Source organism: Carassius carassius, chromosome 47 (assembly GCF_963082965.1).
Source record: "Carassius carassius chromosome 47, fCarCar2.1, whole genome shotgun sequence".
In the NCBI taxonomy this organism is placed as follows: domain Eukaryota; kingdom Metazoa; phylum Chordata; class Actinopteri; order Cypriniformes; family Cyprinidae; genus Carassius; species Carassius carassius.
In genome coordinates this window covers 3,768,555-3,788,758 of record NC_081801.1, presented here as the reverse complement: position 1 = coordinate 3,788,758, position 20,204 = coordinate 3,768,555, and the positions used below count along the sequence as shown (strand labels likewise).

General features: G+C 36.0%; 2 protein-coding genes across 2 annotated transcripts in view; one reads left to right on the top strand and one right to left on the bottom strand.

The window, feature by feature from the left end:
* The window catches only part of LOC132130104 (AP-3 complex subunit beta-1-like), a 58,238-nt gene that overhangs the window by 36,949 nt on the left and 1,085 nt on the right, over nt 1-20,204 (bottom strand). Inside the window, exons 2-13 of the mRNA XM_059541756.1 lie at nt 12,178-12,253; nt 11,732-11,806; nt 9,749-9,844; nt 8,380-8,540; nt 8,231-8,297; nt 4,656-4,838; nt 4,150-4,299; nt 2,418-2,515; nt 2,275-2,329; nt 716-787; nt 565-627; nt 247-379 (exon numbers count right to left, since the gene is read on the bottom strand). Of these exons, the coding sequence (XP_059397739.1) occupies nt 247-379; nt 565-627; nt 716-787; nt 2,275-2,329; nt 2,418-2,515; nt 4,150-4,299; nt 4,656-4,838; nt 8,231-8,297; nt 8,380-8,540; nt 9,749-9,844; nt 11,732-11,806; nt 12,178-12,253 (1,229 nt within the window). The remainder of the gene's footprint in view (nt 1-246; nt 380-564; nt 628-715; nt 788-2,274; nt 2,330-2,417; nt 2,516-4,149; nt 4,300-4,655; nt 4,839-8,230; nt 8,298-8,379; nt 8,541-9,748; nt 9,845-11,731; nt 11,807-12,177; nt 12,254-20,204) is intronic.
* On the top strand, nt 15,293-18,475 carry LOC132130394 (E3 SUMO-protein ligase ZBED1-like). Its single transcript, XM_059542101.1, has 3 exons — nt 15,293-16,263; nt 16,728-17,356; nt 17,444-18,475. The coding sequence occupies exons 1-3, from the start codon at nt 15,405-15,407 to the stop codon at nt 17,828-17,830; spliced, it is 1,875 nt and encodes a 624-aa protein (XP_059398084.1). The 5' UTR covers nt 15,293-15,404; the 3' UTR covers nt 17,831-18,475.

The window sequence follows — 20,204 nt, the reverse complement described above, 5'->3', positions numbered from 1 at the left end:
TGCTGCAGTGTACCATATTTTAGAATTAAATATTTAAGAAACTACATATTAAGCGTTTTCTACTTTTATCAGTCGTGCATTGTATGTACTTTGCATGTTAAATGCTGTCATCCTTATTGATCTATATTTAAATTTTTATATTTAACAATATTTAATTTATGTTTTTATTTATGAGTTGATCAAGACATGGAACTTCAAGCACTGTGTCTAATAACTAAACGATAACTTCAACATGTGTGTGATTACCGTCTCTATTGGACAGCAGCAGGACCAGGCCGTTGAGGCAAGTGTCTGTCACCTCAGAGATGTTAGTGGCACACCGGCCGATGGCTTGGATGGTGGCCGCCGCGAACGCCTTATCCTGACTCTTCACATATGTCTGGAACACACATATAACTGCTTAAAGCTGCTATTCCTCAGCTGCATTTCTAAACCTAATGGGCTGCCTACCCAGAAAGGGTTTTGAGGCATCATACTGTATAACTATTCAAACTTCATCTTAAGAAACATCTCAAGAGAAACATCTCTCCCCCCTTAGATTTTACTCAATCTATGAAGCTTTACCTGGAATTCTCTCAGTATGGTGGAGATGTTTGCTTCATTAGCCAGGTTGGTCAAAATCTCCAGCTGAAGGATTTAAACAAAAGCATTAGGTAAGCAACAAAACATCAGCAAGCAAGCAGAAAAGACACATGAAGGTAAGTCAATGCTTTACCTTGAGTGTTTTGATGTGTGTTGCATCTGTAGACCTCACATAGAAGCTCTTCATGAAGGGCTCAAACATCCCCTAAAAAACACAGCAAACATTACCAAAGGTCTACCTCAGATTTCTTATACATCAGTGTTTACCATTTACCTCAGAAATGACCCTCACTTTTATACCTACATACTTTTTAACACATGGTTTCTTCAAGATAATTTCTCAGTTTACTCAAAATTTAGACCTGCTGTACTCAGATTTTACCTTTAGTATTTATCTCAGGTGACATTCATTATAAAAAAAAATGTATCTCTATATAATTTTCAGTCAAGTTTACCTTAACACTATCTCAGGTTTTACCTCAATGGTTTACTTAGACATTACCTCAGATTATTTAAGGATTAATTTAAGCAATGCTGGTTAGGTAGGTTTTAAAGCTGGGATGCTGGTTTGAGCTAGTTTTACCTGGTCCTTAGCTGGTAATGAGCTGGTTTAAGATGATCCATAGTCCGACCAGTTTAGGACCAGCACAAGACCATCTTAAACCAGCTCAAACCAGCATCCCAGCTTTAAAACCTACCTAACCAGCATATGCTATTTTTTTTAAACAGAGCTCACATTTCAACTGAGTTTTTACCTCAACCAATATTTTTACCATAAGGTTTTCCTCAGACACTACCTCAGATTTGTTAGGCTTAATTTAGGCCTTTACCTCAGATTTTAACTCGGTGCTTAGCTCATGCATTAGATTTTTATCACACAGTTTATGTCAGATATTACCCTCAGTTTGCATACATAATTGAAGCCTCTAATTTTACCTCAGACCTTTATGTAAGATTTACTTCATATTTTACCACATGATATCTCTCAGAATTGAGGCCTACCACTGATTTCACCTCAGTGTTTACCTCAGATCTTACCTTGAAATTTACTTGATATTTTACCTCATGATTTCTCTAAAATTTGTGGACTACCTCTGATTTGTACCTCTTAATTTACTATATGGGTTTACTTGATATTTTACCTAAAGATTTTTCTCAGAATTGAGACCTACATCTTATTCCCCCTCATTGTTTACCTCAGATCTCGAAATGTATTCTATATTTTACCTCATTCCCTCAGAACCGAGGCCTACCCTTTGATTTTCCATCAGAACGTACCTTGCAAGTCACTCCATATTTTACCTCATGATTTCCCTCAAATTTGTGGACTACCTGATTTGTACCTCTTAATTTACTGTATTGTTTACTTCATATATTGCCTCATGATTTCCCTCAGAATTTAGGCTTACCTCTGATTCCACATCATTGTTTACCTCAGATCTTGAAATGTATTCTATATTTTACCTCATTCCCTCAGAACTGAGGCCTACCCTTAGATTTTTTACCTCAGAACTTAACTTGCAAGTGACTCCATATTTTACCATGATTTCTCTCAGAATTGAGCCCTACCTCTGTTTTTACCTCAGAATAAGCACCTGAAGTACACCAAGCTGATTCTATATCATTAACATTGTTCATAACATGTTCAGATTTCATGAGAAAAGCAGGATGAATGTTTCAATGAGTCTGTACCTTCCTCTGTATGGACATGGTGGCGATGTTCTGCAACACAACGTACTGAACTTCCCTAAAAGAGCCGAGAATGAGCACAAAAACAGGAATTAGATTGACAGATTTGATCTCTGTCTCCTGATCTCATTGTGTGCATGTGTTACCTGTGGCTCCTCAAGAGCCTCACCAGGGACTTGGTGATGATGTTAAGTTCATGTTTCGGAGCCAAATGCCAGTAAAGCTGAGATACTGCCATCACAACCTGACAAAGAGAAGTTATTAATATTATAAATAAAGAGCTATGCCTTTAAATGTTAAATGTAAGGTACTTAAAAGAATCCCAAGAAACTAAAACACGATATCATCATGGTTTTTCCATGGTATGTTTTTACAAAGGGAGAGAAAGGTGAAAAAAAGACGAGTGGACATAAAAAGTAGCTTATGTAAGAGAGACAGATTAATGGGAGACGTGGTGGAGAGTCCCAGAGATATGTGAAGTGAGAGAAAAAGAAAGAGGAGGGTTTGAGCGAGGTTGAAAAAGAGATAGATGGTGATAGATTAGGAAGCCTTCAATGTATGTAATGATTTTGTCTTCCCCAAATTACTTTGACCCCAATATATGAACAGGACAGCAGACTTCAACACATCAACCGCTAAAGCAGCAGAGAGAGAGAGAGAGAGAGAGAGCTGATAAAGACAGAGTGCAGACTGAGTCTAGAACAAAGCAGGACAAGTTTTAATCAAAACATATCACACACACACTACAAAAAACACACATACACACAGACCTTGAGCTTCCAGGTTGATGGAGAACTCGAGTCACCTTGTGTGTGTGATGTAGGAGGGAATAACATTTTCTGAGCACATTTTTAAGGCTGAGTGTGTGTAACATGATGGAGTTTGGTCTGATACAGCCTTGGTCCTGCTAACATTCTGATGTACAAAAACACACACTCGCACTTAAACACAAAACACACACTCAGGTGCGTCCTGAAGGCCTTGGCTATTGCTCAGAGTTTAACAGGAATGCGCATAAGAGAGAGAGAAAGAGAAAACTGAAGAGTGAAGATGTGTGGGGAAATGGAAATATGTGAGCATCTTAAAGGATTATTACAGATTATATATGAATTAATAAAGAAGAAAGGTTCATGATAGGCTGAGAATTGTTCATATTTATTCTCATCGTATTTTCTTTTTAATCATTATTTTTCTCTTTTGATTAATGTACCAAAATATTGTTTAACTCATTGTATTATTGTGTTTTTTTGTCTGTTAATAAAAATAAAAATAAAAAGAAGAAAGGTTGTAACTACTGGCTGAAAACCATCTTACCTTACCTTCTATTTATAATATTTGATATATTTATATTTAATATTTAATGCTAAATCTATATTAAATTACTATATTTCCTATATTAAATTTCTATCTCTTAATAATAACAATTATTATAATTATTATTTACTTGAATATTGATACATGAATATGAAACAATAAGTATTATGATTAATAGTGTTGTATAATAATTAAAAATGGCAAAAATGTTTATTATTGATAATACAGGCCACTTTAATAATATGTGCTATACTAGTATTTATATAATTATGCCTTTTATATTTTATGCTTGAAATATATTAAATGTAACAGATTAATGTATCTGTAATAATAATGTAAAAAAATATATTAAAAAATATAATAATATTACTGTATTAACTTTTAAAATATTGATTTAATAAGAATAATAACAATTTATAATGCTGTTTCTATATTTAAAATTGCAGAAGTTACTTAATATAATAGTTGATAATTTTTTTTAATTATGACAGATTTGCTCCAAGAATACAGAGTGTTGTGTATATGTGTGTGTGTGTGTGTGTGTGTGTGTGTGTGTGTACTCACTGCAGTGTTTCTGCTCTGTAACAGTGGTTTAGTGTTTCTGAGCAGGAGTCTGTGGTCTGGATCCATGATGTACAGATTGGACTGCTCCACTTTCCTTTCCTCCTCTGAATCATAAAACGCTTTCTCACTGTTCTCATCAAACATGGCGTCCTACAATCACACGCACAATTACTGAATAAAAACATCAAAAAAATCCAGAGATCATTAAACCAACTCTAAAAATGGTTAAAAGGAAGACCAGCAACTTCCTCTTGTGAAACAATCACTACAGTCTACATAACAGCAGTCAGAGTTACAATAAAGTCCTCTCAATCCCTCCTTCCTACCTGAAACCCTCAATGCTAGCATCGAAAAAGAAAACAAAATGAAAATAAGATTAGTAAAAAATGTTAAGCAGTAATTTTGTGTTCAAATGAAACGACTAATCTTGATAGCGGAGCTTTAAAAAAAAATGAGAAATGATAATTAAATACTGTCTGTGCTTAAACACACTGAGAGTAACTCACTTCTTTCCACGGGCTGACAAACTGTGTCCTAGCGTAGCGTGTCAGCATGTGTATGATGACCACCTGACCCCACTCCTCCACGTCCACCAGCAGGTTACACAGCTTCCGATAGTTCTTATGGATCAGGTCGATCCGCTCCGGACAGACCTCCTCAAACGCCATCACCAAGCTGCCGGCCACAAGCTACAAAAACACAGGACAAACAGCAGAGCTTACAGCTTAGCCACCCGTTAGAAACCCTTCAGAAATTCTACATCAGGCTGAAGTGTTTTTCACTCTGTGGTACACTAGTAAAATTAAGTTTAGAGTTCTTCATTTTGATTGGTTGTTACAGATTCCAGGGGAGGTCAATCAACTGATTTGGAATGTTAGTTTAATTCTGAATATCTCATTAATTTTCAATATGAGTGGCTGTTTTAAAGCAAGACATTTAATAGTTTTATACACAAGAGCAAAAAAAAAAAAAAAGATTAAAAAAAAAATAATAATATTTTACATAATAATAAATATGGTATCAGTGAAATAAATGACTGTTAATGTAAGTGTTTTTTTTTGACTAATTAAATTACATTTTCAATAATTCAATAGTTCAGGCGTGAAAAAATTATCAAAATTTGCACAAGATCAGACATTTTGAGTTTTTAGATGATAATAATTTATAAGAGAATTAAATGGTTATGAAATAACAAGCAACAATTAATGATCCACTAAAAAACCCGAACTACCCATAAATATTTGTGCACCTGAATGACAAACCAACAGACCAGTGACTCAAACAATCCATTAGAGATCATTAGAGAAACATTATATTCAAATTATATTGATTTATCTGAGATAAACAAAAAATGTAAGTGTATAAACAAAAACAAAAATTAAAAACCAAAGAAAAGCAAAACCAAGAAAGCAATAATGTAACATTTTATCTGCACTCACACACACAAATATATATATATATAAATATATATATACACACACACACACACACACACACACATATGTATATAAACACACACAAATTTTAGTTTTATGCTACTCGTGGAAAGTGTCAGTTTGAATATTGGCTGGTATTGTATTGTAATTCTACCTAACTGAACCTGCTATAAATATATATTACATTTGCACAAACATGAAAAGAAGAACAAAATCATCTGTACACATTCACTATTACACTGTGTCTAAAGTGATAAAACTATGGAGACACACACAAACACAGGCTGCACACACACACACACACACACACACAGACCTCTACAGCGTCTGGCCAATTATCACTCACCCGCTTCTCCTGCAGCAACCCTAAAGATGTGCTGGAGGTTTATAATTGCAAATTAAGCTGATCAGGTTATATATGCGTCGTAATTACAAACCTCAGTGTGGTCTCAAAATAAACAGATGCTTGGAAGATGACAACCTGTTCTGCTTCCCACCGAGCTAATATAACACACCACTCTCACTTTAGACTAATGAACTACAGTATATGAAAGAGAGTGTGTGAAAACAACACAGAGAGAGAGAGTTTGAGCAGGTCAGGTGCTTCATTCATCATTACGTGACTTTAGTTTCAGCTCCAAGGGAAGAAAATTACATGTAACTGATCACATACAAAAAGGGTGCAAAACAATTACAAATACAATTGTAGTTTTATTTGTCATATATATATATATATAAATAAACACACACACACACACAAATATATATTTTTTACTGGAAATTGTTTATCAGGACAACTCAAGCCAAACTCTCGCCACTGTATATACATTGTGTGTGTGTGTGTGTGTGTGTGTGTGTGTGTGTGTGTGTGTGTGTGTATGTATATATATATATATATATATATATATATTCTCAAGAGAAACATTTGTAGTTTGTAATGCAGACAAAACAGATAAACAATTCAGATTCTGATAAACAATTTACCAAAAAAAAATTTAAGTTATTCTTATATGTATGCTTTTACATTTACCTATTGTATAATATCCATAAAGAATTATTTTTGAAATATTATTTCTTGTTATACATATATAACATAAATTTATATAGCAAATACAATTTTATATACATGCACAAATAATCTCGATCTAATTTATATACATCTTATTTTATTTGTAATTTATTTTCATTTTTAATTCTTCTTTGCATTACTCTAAAATGTTGATACATATAAATTGTGCACTATTAATTAATATTGTACACTGTAATCCCATTCAAGTCTATGTGATAAACGAGTTTGGTTAAAAGTGCCGGTAATCTAAAAGTAGTCAGACTACATTACCTTATATGAGTAATCCAAATCATGTAGAAAGGTTTAAGGAAGATGCAAGGCAGTCAAACTGTCTTCATTTCTTTTGTTTACTTTGATATTTTTGGTCTGTCTTTGGATTTACTCTATTTACCGTTCATCTTTGGCGTCTCCCCATCTATCTGATCCCAGATTACCCAACAAGAGCTCCAAGGTAAACTCCATCCACCATCAACAAGGCTCTCACTTACACACACCTCATCAACAAACCTCTGCTATCTCCGCTGCTTGACAAGACTTTAATGAACAATCACACTAAGCAAATGGTTTCTCTAATAACAATAAATTTCCTGTAAAATTATGAAGGGTACAGGACATTTCCCTGGATCCATTTTGTCATGAATTCTAATTAAGGCCGGGCCGCACTGACGGGAGAGGAAACAGGGAATGCTGGGTCATCAGCAAGCGAGGAGATGCTGGGATGCTGCGGCTGTGATTGATGCTGTGCTTGCCATCAGACCGAAGACACACACACGCTCATATTTCATCATCGGCGACACATCCCAGAGAGCTTCCTTTAGCAGCGTACAGGGGAAGCTCGTAGAGATGTCTATTATATCACAATAAACATTTCCAGTGCATATTCGGGAAGCTCTACAGGTGAAATACAGCTCTGCACTAAAAGCCTGAGGACAGCATTAAAACACATGACAACGTGAGCAGAAACCCCACATACATAACTCAGATTTGAGGCCGGCAACAACGACCGAGTCCAGCGGATATGTGTTAAGATCATTTGCTGCTGAGACTTTGTCCAAGGCCCTGGTGGAAATGTTTTGAGCTCAGAAAGTGTTTATTTTACTGCCAGAAGTGTTTTAGATAAAGAGAGGAACAGTGATAGAAGGAAGTGAGACAGAAATAAATGTGGTGTTGTGCCTCCATGCTCACACACACACACACACACACACACACACACACACACACACACAAACACACACATATATAAATATATACATATATATATAAAAATACATTTTGTGTCAACAACAACTTTTTAGATTATAGTTAGTCAGATTGTTAAAACCAGCTGGTTTCACACTGATAGAGCTGTATAAGCATTGCAATATTGTACAGGGCAGACAAAAAAAAAATAGATATATATTAATCCCATGCATTGATTTTTTAATTACTTTTAATTATTTAATTATTTTTAATGTAGTAAATATTTAAATATGTAATATGTAATATGTAAATATTTTAAATTATTAATTAAATATATTTTTTGAATAATATTACTAAAGGTTTTGGTCATGTCTGTGTGAATATCAAGATATTTTACCGTGCTTTTGTCTTTCAGGAGTTTCTCAATCACTTCGATCAGATGCTCTTTCTGATCCGGGTCTAGACTGGAAGACAAAATCAGAGACCTCTGTATAACACTCGCTCGTTAACATACAGCGACCTCATCTGTGTGAATGTGTGTGCTACCTGTAGAGTTTCTGAATGGCATGAGCGGCGGTTTTCCTGACGTAAGGTGAAAGGTCGGTGGCTGCTTCTTTGATGGCCAGCATCATGATGGGGACGATGATGGGAACTCTGATGCTGGACAGGACCCTGAGAGCACTCGCTCTGATCAGCTGATTGGGATCCTGCACACACACACGATTAAAAATAACATGCGTTAGCTGACCCAAAACACTGGCTAAACAAAAGGACATAAAAAACTGGGAGGAGACAAGGGATGCACGATTTGGGGAAAAAAAAATCTACTTGCAATTTTTCTGAAAAAACTTGCCATTTAAAATGTGATTAAAGAAATTCAAGGTTTGTGGTTATATATTAATATGGCTGTAAAATTATAATATAATAATAATAATAATACTAACTATAAATATAGCTGTTTTTATTACAAAATAAACAATACTGTAACTACTGTACTATATATTATATTAATAAAATACTATACTGTATATTGTATATTTTACCATAGATTACATACTTTTGGTAAAATAAAAAGAATTGTGAATTTGTAAAGAAAAGAAAAAAACTATATCATAAGAAATATTTTTGTTTACATTGCAACCATAAAATTAAACTTGCATATTGGTGGAAGCCATTTTATAATTTTTTTAAATATGTATATAGTTTTTAGAAATGTATTTGTTTGCTTTTTAACTACATAAACGAAATGAAAATTAAAAATGTTTTCTTGGCAACTAGCTGAAATAAAATAAGTTTAAAGTAAAACTATAAAAATCACTAAATAAAAAGACAATAATAATTACTTTGACAGTACAACTGTAAAATTACAATACTAATATTTATAGCTGTTTCAATTTCTTAATTCTCAAAAATCAGACCATGAAACTTTATTTTAACTGAAAAGAGCAGTGCATTTATTTACCGTATTTTTCGGAGTATAAGTCGCATCAGTCCAAAGATAGTCGCACTGGACTATAGGTCGCATTTATTTAGAACCAAGAGAAAACATTACCGTCTACAGCCGCGAGAGGGCGCTCTATGCTGCTCAGTGTAGTCTACAGGAGCACTGAGCAGCATGGAGCGCTCTCTTGCGGCTGGAGACGGTAATGTTTTCTCTTGGTTCATATCTCTTAGTTCATTTCTCTTGGTTCATGTCAAATTAATTTTAATAAATAAGTCGCACCTGACTATAAGTCGCAGGACCAGCCAAACTATGAAAAAAAGTGCAACTTATAATCCGGAAAATACGGTAACTGAATTGCTGCCTTTGTGATTTGATAATCGCACAATGCCATATAGTAATTTCAGTTTTATTTTGATAAATCATGTAAAGCACAATAAGAGCATCGTGGGAGAGGAAAGGGGCGGGACTTACCTTGAGCGCCCGCTGAAAGGTGCTGATTGACAGGAGGGCGAGATCCTGCTGTTCCTCTGCATACCGGACCAGGTACACATACACCAGCTTCTTCAGCTGAAACATGCAGACACAAAAGAACTACACATTAAAAACAGTCCAGTTAACTTTAAGAAGTAGACAAACAATCATCATCCAATCCCAGCTTTAACAAACTCATATGCCATCTTAATATCTCAGAGTGTATCACGGAACAGTCTGATCTGCTTGTGCTCAAAGGCGAAGGGTCAAAGGTCGGCTCTCCGTTTAATTGCGTCCAGCTCTTGGGGTGATGAGAGATCGTTAGCGATCAGGGAGTCACGACGACGCATTCCATCATCATCACCATGGCGATTACCAGCCAAATGGAAAAACATCACTCACTTCATAAAGAGAGACATTACCCATCTGCCCCTCTGTTTAATCAGATTTACATACAGCGGCCTGCTGATCTGGGATTGGAGTGCGCATGGTGCGCATGTTAACTAGACAGCTACTAAATGAACCGCTGGCATTTATGAAGCAGAATTATAGGAGGAACAGAAAAACAAACTTGAAGGAGAGAGGGATTGCTTTTTTCATGCAAGATTATTGTTGCTGGGTTTTTATAATAAGGGGCACAAATAACCCCAAAAATAAGCCATTGTGCTTTAAATAGATCATAAAAAGTTACATTATATTTATAATGTTTTGTATAAGTTTTATATGTTATGTTATTTATGGTTTATGTAGGGTTATTACAGTAAACTAAAACTAAAACCATTAAAAATTATTTAAAAAAAATATAAAAAAAATATTTTAAACTAATTGTCAACATTTTCATTTAGATTAACTTGATGTACTAAAATAACTAAAACAAACTGTAATAAAATATAAAAAAATAAAAAGATTTAATAAATGAAACAAACAAACCACAACAAACAATACAAAAAATCCCTTAATGTTTTAGGGTATCATATTAGGGTATCATGGTATCATATTTTTCATAATTTAATCAATTTAAAAAGAAAAAATAGCTAAATTATATAAAAAAATTTAACATAATATATAAAAATAATAATAATAATAATATTAATATAACCAAGCAGGGGTGGAGCTTACTGAAGGGTCAAATAAATGAGTGTTTGGGGGGTGTGTGTGTGTGTGTGTATGGCCCTGCAGTGAGTGGATCAATGGTCACACCTGTGCTCTCGTCTCATGCATGTGTGTGTGTGTGTGTATGACCCTGCAGTGAGTGGATCAGTGGTCACACCTGTGGTCTCGTCTCATGCATGTGTGTGTGTGTGTGTGTGTGTGTATGGCCCTGCAGTGAGTGGATCAATGGTCACACCTGTGGTCTCGTCTCATGCATGTGTGTGTGCGTGTGTGTGTGTGTGGCAGCATCCCCAAGTCTCTGAGCTCCAGAGAGAGACAGCACTCAGTACACAGCTACCCAGCACGGAGCATCAGACGTGGGGGGAGACTGAGAGAACGTGACTGGACCCCTGGACCACCAATTACACACTGGCCCCTCAAAACACCAGCCGTCTTCTTCAGTCAAGACGTTTTTCCCAACCACCTCTCATGTCTTTCCATCATCCTGTCCAGACAATCTTCTTTCCATCTAAACATTCATTCTTCAGTAGCAAGGGCTTCCCTGTCAGATGCCTGATCAAAAATCTACAGGGGTCCTCACAGCTGCTGAACACCTGTATTCAGCAATCGATTTTCACTCTCAAATCAAAGCAAAAAGCACAGTGAGGAAAACGTATGTAAATGTGTTCCTGTAGCTCAATTGGTAGAGCATTGCATTATCAAGCGCAAGGTTGGGGGTTCGATTCCCCAGGAAAACGATAGGTAAAAACTGATAGCCTGAATGCACTGTAAGTCGCTTTGGATAAAAGCATCTATTAAATGCATAAATTTAATTTTAATGTAATTTACTTTTAATTTAAATGTGTCAGCACATTCTATATATTTTCTTACCTCAATGTTTTTGCTTGCAACATTCTTCACCACTGCTGGGAAAAGTTCAGACGCGTTCTTTCCCTCAGCAATCAACTATATAGAGAGAAAAAAAAATGTTAATGAGACAGAATGAAGCAACAACACACTGATGCTGAGTGAATGTATTCATAAAATCACAGACTGAATCTTAAAGGGATAATTCAGCCAAAAATAAAAATACTCACTTACTCTCCCTCAAGTCGTTTCAAACCTGAATTAGTTTCATTCTTCTGTTGAACATTCAAAAATGAATTTTGAAGAATGCTGGTAACCAAACAGTTGTTGGTTTCCATTTACTTCCATAGTATAGAAAAAAAAATACTATGGAAGTCACTGGGACCAGTAAATGTTTGGTTACCCACATTTTGAATTTTTGGGTGAACTGTCCCTTTAATACCAGATCACGGTCTCTCAGAATGACGTACCCCAACTATCCTCTTCATGGCCTCCAGCTTCAGAGACTCTTTGCTGCTTTCCAGCATCTCTTTCAGATCTTCATTTCTGCAGAGAAACCAAAGATTCAGCATTACAGCAAATTCATCATACTAACCGTATTGTTTTACTTCAAATGAAAGTAGGGCTGCCAATTCACTCCAATACCATGTCAGTGATTTACCATTATTCACTCTTCGTTAACAGCTTCAGTTCTTTTATGGTAAATGAAATAAAAACTGTAATAAAATAATATCTGTATTATCCACATACACACACACACATATATACATGCATATTTATAATTAAATTTTAAGAATCTATTTTTAGAATGAACAATTATTTTGTTATAAATGACATATTTATGCATAATTGAAGATTTGTATATGAACTATATATTTATATTATGTAATTGTATATTTGCATTTATATTATAAATAAATTTAAAATTATATAAAAATCAAATAATATATGTATTATCTCTCTCTCTCTCTCTCTCTCTCTCTCTCTCTCTCTCTCTCTATATATATATATATATATTTATATATATTATAAAATTTGGCCAATATACAGCTATTTGATAATCTGGAATCTAAGGGTGCAAAAAATCTAAATACAGATAAAGATTTCCTTTGAAGTTGTCCAAATGAATTCTTAGCCATGCATATTAAAAATTAAGTTTTAATATATTGACATTAGGAAATGTACAAAATATTTTCATGGAACATGATCTTTACTTAATATCCTAATGATTTTTGGCATAAAAGAAAAATCTATAAATTTGACCCATACAAGGTTTTTTGTTTTGTTTTTTGGCTATTGCTACAAATATACCCCAGTGACTCAGGGTGGTTTTGTGGCCCAGGGTCACATACACACACACACACACACACACACCTTTTTATAATTTTATTTTAGAATCTATTTTTAGATTTAAACATTATATTATAATAAACTGTATATTTATACATAATTCAAGTTTTATATTTGCATTCATATTATAACTAAATTATATAAAAATGATAAAAAATATTATTTTATGATATAAATATTATAATAAACTCTAAATTAACTGACAGTAAATAACTGTGAACATACAAATCAATTTTTTTTCTTTATTATCGTCTTAACATCTCAGTAGTTAATTCAAGGAAATACTTTAGGTTGCTTCAGCTGACAAAAAAATATAAATATCCCTTTGCTACAGCTCCAAAAACACAGAATTCAGGAAAAAACATCTTAATTCAAGCTAATGGAAAACCGTCAAAGACACATTAGATGACTCTTTCTGCACAGTGCTGTCATTTACATTCGTATCATGTGAGAGCCACATTCTTCAGCCAACTTGAAGATATTTGCCATCATGCCACAGAGATATAGATGAGCTATTATTGAAGCAAAGGAATAGAACTGGAATATAAGGATGCTCATACCATCATATCATGTGAATGTTTGAATGAATAAGACAACTGTGAAAACAACAACAACAACAAAAAAACACAAGACCCATGCATAATTTTTCCATCTCCCAAACAAATGCATTGTCTACATTTTTTTTGACAATTTTTGTTTTTTTTTGCCTTTACTTGAGCATTTCTCCTACCCTCTGCTTGGTTTCTTCTCATTACTGCTGCTGTGCTTGTTGGTCAGAGCCTGTTCCTCTGAGCTGAAGTCTGATTTCAGTGTGAGCTGAAGGTTCTCGGCCGAGACGAGAGCGTTTCGCATCACTCCAGCGGCCTCTAAACGCAAGCTGCCCAATCCTCCGTTCATCTTAAACATGTACAGAATTACTAGAAACCACAGCAGTAGAGAAGGTCGAGATGATCCATACAAAGCCTTGCATCAAGCCATTCATCGCACTAAGTCCCTCAAGTCTTGTTTATCTATACAAACATGACCATGAGATCGTCCATTTCTCCAAACCGGAACCGAAAAGACAAACTCGAAGAAGCCGAAGCCAAGAGAAAACTAAACAGGGAATGAAAGCCAACGTCTACTGGTTTCTTTCTTTCCACCGATGCTGTCGAGAAGACCAGAGAGGGACAATATAGCACTATCCTCCAGACTCGATCATCAGGTTAATGTGCAGCAGTCGCACAGCCATCCAGTGTGACCATCACACACCAATTAGATCCACGAGCGCTGAGAGACCAGCGACGGTACAATGGTTCACTCTTATCATGACCTAAAGGCTGAATTCTCTTAATTTCCTTCGACGTTCTGCTGAGATCCGGTCAGTTGGCTAAAGAAACGTCTCGCTTTTGATTCTCTGTTACAGAATGATGAAGCTTCAGGTATCGATTAGCTTGAGAGATGCTTTGACGATCCGATGCGTCCCTTTGAGTGCTGGTTGCAAACGAATAAAGGAAGTGGGTTAAAATGGAAAGGAAGTCCACTGAGGTCAAAAGAGCACCATCTAAAGTGCTGAGGAGACTCATATCTACTCCAGACATGGTCATTCTTCATGGCTGTGGTCACCTCCCTTTAGAGGAAGCGTAAATGCTCTTATCTTCAGACCGAGGCTTTCATCATCTCTGCAGAACTGTGTTCAGCAGCTCTGCTTATCCTGATAACATGAAACTTCCTTCTGCCAACCAACGCAACAAAATAGAACAAGTCTGAAGCAAAAATCAAACCCAAATAGTAAACGGCAGGAAGGAACAGGAAGAATATTTGGCAAACATAGCCAGGCTAATGCATTTTAAAATGCTGGATTGAAGCTGTTGGACTGAATAAGTATCACTCAACTGTTGTTCGTTCTGTGGAACACAAAACAACACTTTCAGCTCTTTTCACAGTTCATAGTGAAAACACTGGCTTTAAAGCTGCAAAAATGTCCACAAAAGTTGGCCATACAACTTGTGCAATATATTCAGGGTCCTGTCGAGGCATTTGATAGCTTAGAAGAGAAACCAACCAAAATGAAGCCATGATTTACTGATAAACCTCTCTTCTAGTGAGCTGTTGACCCCAAAACTGCTGCAAAATCACTGAATCAAATGAGTTTAACCTGAAAACTGGAGCAGTTAACAAATTATCTTATGTTCTTATTAAGGCTGAACGATTAATTGCATTTGCGATAATATCGCGATATGAGAAAATGCGATTTTCTAATCGCTACGTGCGCGATTTGAGGTGGGCACGTGACGCGAGCGAAAGAGCGGAGAACTCGGCTGCAACAACTTTTCATCCTGTCAGTTCATCTTTAACCTGTAGCGCAATGGCCTCTGCCTCGACGGAACAGTCAGTAACTGACACAGCTGCGACTTTAATCTCAAAGAGGAACAGCACGTCGGTGGTGTGGAACTATTTTGGTTTCAAAAAAGAAGATGCTGCACAGCTTCAGGTGTTATGCAGAGCATGCCGTGCTCCCGTTGCGACTTCACGGGGTAACACTACAAACTTGTTTCAGCACTTAAAAAAATACCACAAATCAATGTATGACAGTTGTATGACCAAAATACCGAGCACCAGTGCGCCAGACAGGCCAAATACCTCAAGACAGGGATCACTGACCGAAATGTTCGAAAGTGTCACTCCGTATGAACGTAATTCAAAACGGCACGGGGAAATCACTCGGGCAATAACCGAGTTCATAGCCAAAGATATGATGCCTCTCAGCACGATGACCAAGCCTGGATTCGTGGCATTGACATATACGCTTGATAAACGGTACAATATACCCTCCCGTACATACTTCAGTCAGACTGCCATACCGGAGCTGTACAAAAAGTGTAAAGAGAAAGTCGCCGCGGAGGTTAAAACGGTGGAGTTTTTTGCTAGCACTACAGATATGTGGTCAAGCCGCACAGCTGAGCCTTACCAGAGTCTTACAGTCCATTTTATTGATGAAGATTTCAACCTCAGAGCTCGCTGCCTACAAACTACCTACTTCCCAGACGACCACACAGGGGAAAATATTGCAGCCGGCCTGAGAGAAGGGCTTGCCAGCTGGGATCTCCACGAGGAGAATCACGTCTGCATCACGACGGACAACGCGTCAAATATGGTTCTGGCTGCGCGGCTTAATGAATGGACGAGGCTCCAGTGTTTTGGGCACAGATTACATCTTGCCATTGGTAAGTTATGTCGCGCGTGTGTGTGTGTGTGTGTGTGTGTGTGTGTGCGTGCGCGCAAAAGAGAGAGATGCGTCGATTAGTAATAAGCTGGATACAAATATATAAATTATGTGTAGTTGGGGATTCATTAAATTAATATTTCCTCCCACTCCTTTTCTAATATGTAAATTGAAATATTATGTTTTGATTTTATGTCTGTTGTGGAATGGCCACCTGCATTTTTGTTTTTTTGTTTGTTTTTGTTTTTTTACATGTTCTAAATAAACACAAAAAGTGTGTGTGTGTGTGTGTGTGTGTGTGTGTGTGTGTGTGTGTGAGAGAGAGAGAGAGAGAGAGAGAGAGGACAGGGGTGTGGATGTGTGCATTTTAGAATGACAGAGAATGTGAGTGTGTAATAGTGATAGCCTTGAATCACAAAACTCAAATTTAATTGTGTGTAATACACTACTTTCTATTTCTTTCAGAAAATGCACTCAAAGATGACAGAGTGTCAAGGGCAACAGCACTGTGCAGGAAGCTGGTGGGACACTTTTCCCACAGTTGGAAGAAGAAGGCAGCACTGATGGAGGCACAGAGGGAGCTCAAACTCCCTGAGCACAACCTCATAACGGAGTGCCCAACAAGATGGGGATCTAAAGAAATGATGATTGCTAGAGTGCTTGAACAGGCCAAAGCCATTTCTCAGGTATTGTCTGGAGATCGATATGCACGCTCCCTCATCCCAACCTGGCAAGATATTGATGTGTTGGAGTCGATTCACAAGGCACTGCATCCTCTACTGGAATTTACTGATGCTCTTTCTGGAGAGGAGTATGTGAGCATCTCCTACCTCAAGCCAGTTCTTCACCTTTTTGCCACATCAGTCCTGGCTGAAGATGCTGAGGACACTGACCTGACTAAATCAATAAAAACCAAAGTCCTAGCATACCTCAATAATAAATATGGAGACCCAAACATCCAGGAGCTTTTGGATGTTGCCTGTTTCCTGGACCCTAGGTTCAAAATACAGTACATCAGTACTGACAACATCCCTGCTATCAAGACCCGACTGAAGACAGAGATGGTAGACTTAGCACAGCGTACATATCATCGGGTAAATGATAATTATGTATTTCACAAAAACACAATTTTTCTGTAAAATCTAACTGGAAAACTAATGGCTGTTGTTTTTATCTAATAGGAGAAGAGGTCTCGTACTGAAACTGTTCAGATGCCTCAAAGTGCACAGCCCTTGGGGGAAAAGGCGAAGAGGTCTCTTGGCAGTTTTTTCAAGACCAGTGCAGCCTCTCCTTCTTTGCCTGTTGAAGATGTCGCAGAGGCAGAGTTAAACAATTACCTGATGACTCCTACCATTGATGGAGAAGATGATCCCTTGGCTTGGTGGAGGGTGCACAAGATCAGCTACCCACAGTTGTGCATCATGGCCCGCAAGTATCTTTGTGTACCTGCCACAAGCGCTCCCTCAGAGCGTCTTTTTAGCACAGGAGGGAATATTGTGACTTGCACTCGCTCATCCTTGAAGCCAGCAAAAGTCAATATTCTGGTTTTCTTAGCAAAAAACCTGTGAGCCACTGAGAACAAAACTGTTGGATCATTATAGCTGGCAGTGCCATACTCGTAGTGAACTTTAGTCTGTGTGGTGTGTTATTGTTGTGTACTTGATAAGTGAGGTTGATCTATTCCAAATTATAATATTCAAATAGTTTTTGTCTAATTTAAAAGTGCATTTCTCCATTTTTTTATTTATAACTTTATTTATTTTGATTTTACTAAATATTTTCAAAGCAAATGCTGTTGCAGTTGTGTGAAATGTTACTGACTTTGGAGCAGTAAGATAATTATTATTTTTAATTATTTTTTTCTTCAGACTGTAAATTTTGCACACAGTGTTTACAAAGTGCGCATACCTTTGTTTAAATTATTGAAATGCACAGTGGCAAAGCCATAGATGTTTCTGCAACGAGCAGTTCAATAAAAATGTCATTTATTTCAAGTCATACATGTTTTAATTTAATTATAACAAATAGGCCCAGCCTATGGGAAAGAACATTTCACACTAAATGCATCTAATATTGTGTTGGTCATATTTAAATAATTCATTACGTTTTGTTGGGGAAAAAAGAGGATAAAAAAATCTTTACAAAACAAATCGCATATTAAATCGCAATCGCAATATTGGGGAAAAAAATCGCAATTAGATTATTTTCCCAAATCGTTCAGCCTTAGTTCTTATCAACAAAAGGGATTAATCGAGTTTATAGCAGGTTTTTGAATAAAAAGTAGTCCATATGACTCATGCCTATATTTATATAAGTCTTCTGAAATCATATATAATTTAAATGATTAATTCATATTGCATCACTTCTGCATTCATATAAAAGCTTTGAATGAGGAATGGACCAAAACTGCAATTGTTATTTGCTGGGAAAAAAATGTAAATATAGCTTATATCACCCTCCAGTGAGCTATTAACTTGAGCTGCAAATGACACAAATGAATCAATGAGATGAACAAGAGAACAGAAGCAAACAAAGCATTGCTTTGAGCTGGTTCTCATGAAAAGACCAGTGTCTATGTGTCTATAACATAACATTTTTAATCAAATATATCCAGTGGTTCCTTCCACAGAAGAAAGAAAGTCGTACAGGTTTGGCACAACATATAGAGGGGAGTAAATCTATCAACAGTGTTGTTATCCCTGCATCTCTTTTTTTTTATGCATCTTTCTCCTTCCTCATGAGTTCAGTCTTCTGCTTGCAGTCATGTGAGAGTGACAATTCAGTTAGGCCTAAATAACATTAACCATTCTTCTGTTATAGCCACACACACACACACACACACAAACCAGCATCTTGAAATCAAGAATCAGAGATGAAGCATTATTCAAACAATACTCTCTTAACAACAGAAAGGAATCCATACACTCTAGTAGCAGTTAATAAATAAATAACAACCAGCAGAGAAGTCTTTAATCGCATAATAAATGACACGATTCTCTTACGTCCCATTAGATTAAACAATTAACAGGCTCATTAATGTAGGAAGCAGCAAGAGACTTCCTGTCATTCAGTACTGTAATTGTTGGAACAGATCCCTTAAAGCAAAATGGGATTAAGATCCCAGAGGACGGGGACATGAGGGTTTGACGTCAGAGCAGTCGGCAGCCTTCACAAAGAGTCTGGAGAAGACAAACACTGAGGCAGAGGAGATAAACACTGGAGACAATACAATGTGTAGATCAGTCCTTATGAAACACCTTAAATAATCCTGTTATTTAGAAGCCAGCGTGACTCAGGTCTAGTTTCACTAACACTGATGTGATATCTGCACCAAAAGGAGAGATATGTCTCTGATATTACAGTCATACTGACCCCTGGAGGAGAGAGAGGGCTGAACAATCATCGGCATTAGAATGCAACGCAACAAAAAAAAAAACAAAAAAAAAAAAACTCAACCACCAGAGAATTATGGGATTTTTATAGCATATATATTATTTTTTATTTGCTAGAAATTAAATTTTATATATTATATTGTAATATATAATTTTGCTTTGCATTTTCTTTTCTGCATCAATTTATTCCTTTAAAATATATATATTTTTTGCATATATAAAATATTCTAAATCAAAAACATTCTAAAGAAGCCAATATAAGTGCATATACCTTATAGCTGTATATAGAGAAAGGAAATTGTCAGATATTATATTAAATTAACTATTATATACAAATTAAATAAATGTTATTATATATCTCCAGCTTTTCATGAAATATTTCAAATGTAAATCAAATTTTCATAAAAAAATTGTGCGTGTATCTACTTATCTAACTATAACTTTATTTATCCTCTATTAAATGCATGTGCTATATTTAAATAATGCAACTCCTTAAACTCATAAACATACTTTTACTGGAAATATTTTATTTGTATATCAAATATAATAT

Coding starts and splice junctions, on each gene's coding strand:
- LOC132130394 (XM_059542101.1), top strand. CDS start 15,405: ATGGCCTCTGCCTCGACGGAACAGTCAGTAACTGACACAGCTGCGACT. Junction 16,264..16,727: donor CAGATTACATCTTGCCATTG/GTAAGTTATGTC, acceptor TATTTCTTTCAG/AAAATGCACTCAAAGATGAC. Junction 17,357..17,443: donor CACAGCGTACATATCATCGG/GTAAATGATAAT, acceptor TTTATCTAATAG/GAGAAGAGGTCTCGTACTGA.